The sequence below is a fragment of the Magallana gigas genome, chromosome 3 (genome assembly GCF_963853765.1).
Source record: "Magallana gigas chromosome 3, xbMagGiga1.1, whole genome shotgun sequence".
In the NCBI taxonomy this organism is placed as follows: Eukaryota; Metazoa; Mollusca; class Bivalvia; order Ostreida; family Ostreidae; genus Magallana; species Magallana gigas.
Window position 1 is genome coordinate 54114940 of NC_088855.1, and position 9010 is coordinate 54123949.

Sequence of the window (9010 nt, forward strand, 5' to 3'; positions counted from 1 at the left end):
CTTTACCATACCATGTGACAGGAGAGGCCAACATCATTATTCAGTTCAATTCATTTATTGACAATTACCATGTTGGCATACAGTCATGAATATATACTATACAGTATAATTAGGTGCTGGAAACTACACTATATATAGGCCTTTACATGTGACAAGAGTATAAAACTTCACTTCAACATGTGACAGAAAAGGGCAACTACAATATATTATGTGACAGAGAATGTTAACTTGACTGTATCTTGTAACAGTGGAGGTTAGCTTCAGTTTAAGTTATAATGTAACTACTTCACATGTTACAAGTGGTTAACACTTCTTTAATGAAAATCACAGGAACAAAGTCCGTTTTAACATTAATTTCAATGAAACCATAAATAAATCTTTTTTTAAGGTTACATTGAAATTAACGTTAAAACGGGTTTGGCCTGTGATGAAAACGGTGGGAACATATAAGTAGTGCCTGTTCGGGAGGGTAACAGTTGAAATTGACACCCCGAGAAAACCATTGTCAACCAACGCGAAGCGGAGGTTGACAATGGTTTTCGAGGCATAATGAAAACGCAATATCCAAGTAATAACTGACTTTCTTTATTGTTAAAACCATGCAATATTTTTACAGTGAGCAGTAACCAGATGACAGCAGCCATAAATATTGAATGTTATAATTTGATTATGAACACCTTATATTTAATTGTACTGCTTAAATGATGAAATAAAGGTGACAGAGATAATGAACATTTTTGGCATTGGAACAATAGTTTTTTTTTTAAATAGTACATGTACAACACAGGTAACAACTAACAGAAACTACTTCAATCTCTGTTCATCAAGAGAACCAGAAGTTTGGGGACAGGATGCCCTCTGGTGGTGGAATTTGTCCCTGTCGCTGTATACTAGCCATGATCAGTGCCTCTAGTCGAGACACAGGGCCTCCTCCCCCTGAAGATGCCACAGATTTGAGCTTGGGAAGGAATTCACGAATCAGAATATGAAGCATTTTCAAAAATTGTTTTCTGTATTCCTTATAAAGGGCATGTCCGGTGACCTCTAAAAGGTCAAACACCATGGTAGCCGTTATGTCTGGAAGCGGCTGAATGTTCATCACTCTTGACAGCCATAACCAGGCATTTTCAATCCCAAAAGGATGTTCACTTTGTCGCCTTGGTGGATAAGAGACCATAAGAGAGGCGTACAGTCGCATAATTCCAGACATCCTTTTCAGGAATTTGTCCTGTTTCTCCACATTACCATCGCTGTCGTATTTGTACCCTCTCGCTCTGTACAAACAAAAATTATAATCATCATACAGCTCTGTGAGGATAGTTTACACGTACATATACACATATGAATATAAATGAATATATATGCATCACAAAATGAGACAAAAACAAATATCAACCGTTTACATTTGTACACCTCAATAGCAGTTCGTGTAAGTACATATTAAATACATGAATTTATCTCTCTATCTTTCTCTAAGAGAGAGGTAGCAAGTACAAGTATCTGAGATTTTAGACAAGTTCAACAATACATGCATATACTCTTACAATACTGTATACAGGGAAATATTCAACCCCCCCCCCCCCCCCCCAATTTTATTTTCGCCCCTTTCGCCCTCGTTGTCAGGGGGCGAATTAGAGACTTGGCGAATTTCAATGTCTCAAAATCATCTCCCTTTAAACAACTGTGTTTAATCAAATTCAAGACGGGGCGAAATGGGGCACAAGTGTAGAAGGGCAAAAATTACCTGTACATGGGGCAAAAATAACCCTGTATACAGTACTCTGATGTATAAGAAATCCATTTCAGGTCCCAATGTGAGCGAGTTTAGACTTGACTTACATATGGACATCCTTAGTGGACTGACCCTCCTGACGGGGGATGTGGTAGGGGACGGTGTACGGACACATCAGCTGGAAGTGTGCCAGCAGGAGGTCCTTGATGTCTGGGTGTTCGGCCAGTATCCCTACCGTCACCGCCGCCAGGGGAAAGGCTGACTCAAAGATCGAGGAGACCTGCTCCTCTCCTTTTTTCTACAAATAAAATAAATTCAGTATAGAGGAAGGCACTTGTCCTGTACTGTACTACAGAAAAATCAAAGCCTCTGAGCAGATAATTACTGTCATGTTGTTATGTTTTTAGGCCAAAAGGCATTTTAATATTAAATGTTATCACATTGTGCTGCACATAACATACATTTCATATACTTTGAGAAAATAAAGATAATAAATTGTCAAATCACATGAAATATTTTTCTGTAATATCATTTATGAATTAATTTTAGGTCATTTAAATAAATTAATTAGGAATACATGTACTCATTGTTAGATAAGATTGTGAGAATAATAAAACAATTTTCAACGCCACATAACTTACCACTACCATCTTTGCAATGAGGTGTTTACAGAAGGTCAAGGCCGCTGGGTGCTCATTGACCGAGACTCTTTTGTTGGCTATCTCCAATTGTTGGCCGGAGAGTAACACCAGGAGGCGCTGTAGCTTGTCTCTCATGTGGGCCCCACTTACTGCTGAGATAGCGTTCACAGGTATGTTCACCGCCTTCTGGAGGTCAAACTTCAGCTTTTTCAACTGAAAGAAAACAAAATGAAAAAGAAAAGTTCTAAAGTGTTATGTTTAATAGAAGGATACATATAAACATGTGTATAGTAACTCAAAAGAAATCTTGATTTAGCCCAAGCTATCATAATAAAAATAGCAGGAAAATCCCTACCCATCATGCTTTTTTTTTCTAAGTAACACCCCCCCCCCCCTCCTGCCCTGAATTTTATATGAAACTGTTTTTGACTACCTTAAGGGGGGGCTTTAACTTATACTAGTATTTAATTTATATTTTTTATTTCCTTGTGTTACAAATTGTTTTTCTTTTCTCTAAAAAGTTAACTCCATAAAACATTACCAGTAATCGATGGTGTGATTCATTTGCTATGGAAAATGGCAGAAAATATATTTTTTCATGAATTTCTTAAAGGGACTTGGACATGATTCGAGCTCACATCTTTTCAACTTATTTATTCATTTTAAATGTCCAGAATGGTCAATATGGATGTTTATAATGCTTTGTCAAATTTTGAACGTCCAATATTGTTTCAAGTGAGTTACTGTGGTTAGAATACAAAGCTCAAGTTGTTATTGTTTACAAAATCTTAATGTGTTGTATTGGTATAAGTTTCAATCTAATGTTGCTTTTTGTTGTAGACAAAATTATATATTTACATTCAGTGTATATTTCCCCGTATGTTTGCATTGAAAATCTGCAGCAATCAATTTCCTTTGAATACACTTAGCTTATCCATGCACCATGAGCACAAATATAAAAGTCATCACGCGTTTTGGGTATATTTATTTTTGTAAGATTAAATGAAACGTTCAGCCTTACATAACCAAGTGATGTAGACAAATTATCATACCGCGCCAACGCGATATTCAATTTCTCTGCACCGCTTGGTGTGTTACAGGCATTTTGTCTACATGACACCTTTGTATAAGGTTTACCTGAAAATTAGATGACACCTGTGTATAAGGTTTACCTGTTAATTAGATGACACCTGTGTATAAGATTTACCAGTAAATTAGATGACACCTGTGTATAAGGTTTACCTGTAAATTAGATGACACCTGTGTATAAGGTTTATATGTAAATTAGATGACACCTGTGTATAAGGTTTACCTGTAAATTAGATGACAATTGTGTATAAGGTTTACCTGTAAATTAGATGACACCTGTGTATAAGTAAATTAGATACCTGTGTATAAGGTTTACCTGTAAATTAGATGACACCTGTGTATAAGGTTTACCTGTAAATTAGAAGACACCTGTGTATAAGGTTTACCTGTTAATTAGATGACACCTGTGTATAAGGTTTACCAGTAAATTAGATGACACCTGTGTATAAGGTTTACCTGTAAATTAGATGACGCCTGTGTATAAGGTTTACCTGTAAATTAGATGACACCTGTGTATAAGGTTTACTTGTAAATTAGATGACACCTGTGTATAAGGTTTACCTGTAAATTAGATGACACCTGTGTATAAGGTTTACCTGTGAGGTAGATGACACCTGTGTATAAGGTTTACCTGTGAGGTAGATGACACCTGTGTATAAGGTTTACCTGTGACGTAGATGACAGCACCTGTATAGCTGTCTCCGTGTCTTTCAGCTTCTGCTGTAATCGTGTGTACTCCTGGAAAGCCACTACATCCACACACAGTACCTCCCCCTCTGTAAACACATGGTAGTTTTAATGAACACAACCATCTAAGGGTGGTGAGATGCAATTCTGATATATTAATGTATATTAATATATATATATATTAATATAGTTTGAGTGGTAAATTATTTCTCTTTCTTTTTGCATTGAAATAAAATCTCTTACTCTCAAAATAAAGATGATAAAAATCTTTGTTTTTATAGAATTAAGCGTTTTTGAAGGTGCTTGCCTTGGGGTCTGACTTGTGCGACCGATGTGGGAGGTGTGGGGGGAGCGGTTGCCCCAGGTGGTGCCCCCTGATGTCCTGATCCAGTGTCTCCAGGTATTGGAGTGGAGGAATCCAATGGCTGCCCTGGGTGTTCAACCTGTGATATAACAGTACATGTAAATAATGCTTTACTTTCTTTTTCAGTTTTCTTCACAACTGTCTAAAATTGATGATGAAATTTTCATTTTTTTTTTATATCGCTCCCCAAAGTTATATATATTTAGGGACAAGAAAAATTGATCCCGAAGTTTCAGATTTATATAGTTAATAAGGACACATAAGTAAATGATGACAGTCCATGTACATGTATTGAAAGTGCAATATGAAATTTGCAAATAAAGGAATGAAAAAATTGAAACATTGTGAATTGAAGAATTCTGATTTATACACTAGAAGCTGAAAGCTATGTTTGCAATAGGAATTGTACATCTAGACAGATTCAGGATTTGCACTATTTTTAGTACTTAAATAAACAAGACCAATAAACCACTAGTGTTGTAAAATCAGACCAATTTTACTATCGATAATCAAATTGAATCGGCAGCTCACAATCGATTATGAAATCGATTATGTAAACTTTCAAATTCCAACAAAGATTATTTTTTTCATCCTGAGTGAAAGATACCAGCATCAAAGAAACAGGAAACGGACGACCAGACAGGAATTTCGAAAAAATTAATAAAGCATCTTGAGATATTTTCATTCTCTATCATCCCTGAAAATTTCAGGGAAATCTATCAAGCCATCTCTGAGATATTCTGCCGACAAAAAAGGGGAAAAAAAATAAGAAGAAAGAAAAAACACTACAATCACTATAAGGTCTTCCGTTTGAAACGGAAGACCTTAATTAAGAAACGTGTCGTCTGACCTTAAATATTTAAATTAATTATTAGACTGCATTTCTTTAAACACTGATATTTCTATACACTGAAAAGGGCTGTTAAAAGTAGTTTTATCATGTTTCATTCTTTTCTGTACTGTATGTTCTGATGTAAACTAATTTTTTTTATTGATCATAATAAGGTATATCTATGCCATCGAAAATTTTGAAAAATTGACATCATTTTTGATGCCCCTTTCAATGACAGAGTGTTTAAGATGTTTTGAGTGTTGTTTAGTTTTACATCAGATGCCCCATTAAGTGCTGCTATTTACACTTACAGCAGGGGGTGGCTGTACCCTCCTGGCCGCCTCCTCCTCTGCTTTCTTCTTCGCTTCCTCTTCTGCCTTTGCCTCGGCTTCCCTTTTTTCTCTTTCCTTTACTTCTTCTACAATGTATAACAATTATTTTTAAAGTGATGTAAGATAAGCACATGCTGTGTTACGTTGTCTCTATTTTCATATTATTTTGACATCTATCATATACATATACACTGTATTGTACCATGCAGCACATTACAACGTTACACTTACGGATAGCCTGTTGGACAAAGTCCAGCGTGTTTGAGAGGAGGCGGAAGTTCTCTGTGATGGTGACCAGCTGTTTGTTGCTGATGTCTGGGACCCTATCCTCTACAGCCACGATCTGCTGAGACATGTGGTATCTCTGCTGGCCATTGTGAACTGCTTTAGCAACATTCTCTGGCAGTTTGGCTGCATAGGATGTGTACAGTGTTTTTATTCTATCTAGGATGGTTTTGCATTCACTCACTATAGTCTTTGTTTTATCCCAGATCATCAACTTTTCTTCCTCTCTGTGTGAAAAATGGCAACAATGTCATAACATATCATGCAAACATAACAGCAAAAGAAAAGGGGCATTAATCTTAGGGGGAAATTGGAATCAGGATTTCCAGCAATATGAACATCTACCGAGCACCTGTTTTTCCTTATGAACTACTAATGAATATGTATTGATGTACATGTTAAATGCATCTTAAATGTAAAAAAACCCCCACAACAGTAGCTTTTTTTTCAAACTTACTTTTTCTTTATTTCTTCCTGAATTCTCTCTTTCTTCTGTTCCACCCTCTAATTAAACAAAACAAAGCATACACATTAGCTAATCTAATCACCAACTGTATGCTCGACATGCATTGTGCAGAAAGTATGATACACCATACAGTCACAGCAAGTGTGTTGAAAAACAAAGTATAATACGAAATACAAATATTAGCACGCATTACTTACCTTTGCATACTCTATATGATCTTTTATTATCTTTTTCTGTTTTTCAATTAATTTTGCTGACCTTGAAAAATATAAATAAATTTCTTAATCATTCCAAATTTACTTTTCATTTACTCTGAAAAAATAAAGCTGAGTTCAAATTAAAAATTTTGAAATAATATGACTGTAAGACTGTGTGAATTACTTCTCTTATCATTAAGTGACTTGTCTATTGATTCAAGTTATATTTCTCCTATTGCTAGGTGACTTACATAAGATTGCAAATTTGTTGGAGATAAAAGATCATCCTCTGCTCTTATGTTCACATACTTGAAGTTGACTTAAGTCTTATGAGTTTGTTGGTGTGCAAACATTCACCCACTGCTCTTTGTACATGGAGTTGTAATTGCCTTATAGAAGACTAAGTTTGTTGGAGAGCAAAAGTTCACTTATTGCCTTATGTAGTTGACTTTTATATGACTAAGTCTCAAACCTTTCTTATTGAAAATATGTGTAGTTGACTTATACAAGACTGTTAGTCTATACATAAGTATCGGGTAATCTTTCTCATTGCTAGATGTAACTGAATGATACCTCTCTCGTTCCTCCTGCTCTAGCATCAGCTGTTGATTCCTGGCCTTCTCCAGTCGACTGTTCTCAAACTCATTGATCCTCTGTTCTGCTCTCTCATTGATTCTCCTCTCAGCTTTCTTAAACTGGTCCCTCTTCTGTTCGAGCTTCATCTAGAAAAAGAATCATTACATGTAGGAGAATATTTCTTTTTTATTGATAATTTGTTGCTTTGCATTGTGGGAGCATTTTTTCTTTTTTGTGCATTATATAAAATATCTTCATTGGGACACAAAAACCCATCGATAATGATATGAAATACAGCAAAACTTTTGTTATCTCGAACTACATGGGGCTGTTTAAAAACTTTGTGATATCCGAGTATTCGAGATATTGAGGGTAAAATAATTAAAGAATAAGTGATTGGGACTTACAAATCACTTTGACATATCCATTGTATTCGAGATGTCAATGTTTGAGATATCGAAGTTCAACCTATCTTTATATGTATACAAGTATTATGCAATATTGGAGACTATTTTGGATTCTGTGAGTTACCTTAGATTTGCTATTGAGCTCCTCTTCATAAAACTGAATGTCTCGCCTACTCTTGTTATACTCTGGAGACACTACGATCTTCCTGGTCTGCTCCTTACTGAGGGATGGACGATCTAACGGTTTCTCAATCAACATTCCGCATCCATTCTTCTTGAAGTTTGCTTCACCTCCACTACCGTTAAAGCTGATTTTTAAATTTCTATCATGACCATTCTTATTGTGTGGATCGGGAAAACCTGCCTTCTCCTTGTCAACTTGTATTCTCATATCATGGACTAAGCTGTTGTTTCTTGTGGTGAATTGAACTTTCTTTTGTGTTTTCCTTTTGTCGTTTCTACATGTAACCTCAACTCGGAGATTTCGAATGGATTCAGAAATGTCACTAAATAAGAAACAAATAACAATCTTAAATAACTTTCTTGATTCAACACATGAAAAAACATTTTAGGGCTAAGTGATGGATCCAAGTCTTTGGTGTGTTAAGCAGCATAAAGTTGTTATTGTGTCACGAACCAACTGATAACAAAATTTATGTATTTTGATAGCATACTTTTACCAGTTTATAAATTTGGAGCAAGGTGCCAAAAACATGATAAAAAGAGTGAATTCGTATACCTTTCTGAAGTGTCTTCTGAGTATCGCTCATCTTCATCATGGTAACAAAAACTGTTCTCTGATGAGACTTCTTGGTGAGGCCTACTCAATTTTGGTGGTGACAAATATTTGTCAAAATATTCCTGAAACACAGAAAAATATCAGGAAATATCGATATTCTTTTTCATTATTCCTTATTGAGTAAGACAGCATGAATACGAACGTACCTTATAAACTCAAAATTATCAAATGTTCTACTAAAAGAGTAATTAATTACATTTGTAGTTTAAAAGCATAAATTTTATTGGGGGGATAATTGATTAATCTGAGATCTAAATATTGGCTTTGACAAATTGAAAGTAATTTAATAAACTCTAATTATAGATAAATTGTTTTAACAATGGAACAGAGACATAAATAAGATTGAAGCCCAAAATTATATGGATCTACTAACGATAAATGATCGATCAATCAAATGACAGAAAAACCATTCGGGAAATTTTATAAACCATTTGTGCCAATGGTCCCAACAAGCTGGATTTTGGGTTTATGTTTGAATTTTAAGATTACCTTTTCAATATTTGGATCGCTTTCATATTTCAGTTGTCCCTTTGGCGAGGCTTTTAACAGACAAACAATACTCGCCATCGTTGTTAATTTGTTATCCTTTATCTTATTATTTTT

At 35.2% G+C, this 9010-nt stretch overlaps 1 protein-coding gene across 1 annotated transcript; it reads right to left on the bottom strand.

Moving 5' to 3' along the window:
- Positions 1–569: 569 nt before the first annotated feature.
- LOC105329976 (mRNA export factor GLE1) lies at positions 570–8977 on the bottom strand. The gene is made up of 13 exons (XM_034480413.2): positions 8897–8977; positions 8348–8469; positions 7733–8114; positions 7199–7347; positions 6626–6686; positions 6420–6466; positions 5909–6189; positions 5657–5763; positions 4457–4592; positions 4129–4238; positions 2374–2586; positions 1840–2030; positions 570–1274 (listed from the first exon to the last, which is right to left on the bottom strand). The coding sequence occupies exons 1-13, from the start codon at positions 8972–8974 to the stop codon at positions 824–826; spliced, it is 2328 nt and encodes a 775-aa protein (XP_034336304.2). The 5' UTR covers positions 8975–8977; the 3' UTR covers positions 570–823.
- Positions 8978–9010: the final 33 nt, after the last annotated feature.

Coding starts and splice junctions, on each gene's coding strand:
- LOC105329976 (XM_034480413.2), bottom strand. CDS start 8,974: ATGGCGAGTATTGTTTGTCTGTTAAAAGCCTCGCCAAAGGGACAACTG. Junction 4,239..4,456: donor CGCACAAGTCAGACCCCAAG/GCAAGCACCTTC, acceptor ATGTGTTTACAG/AGGGGGAGGTACTGTGTGTG. Junction 2,587..4,128: donor TGCTGTCATCTACGTCACAG/GTAAACCTTATA, acceptor GTTTTCTTTCAG/TTGAAAAAGCTGAAGTTTGA.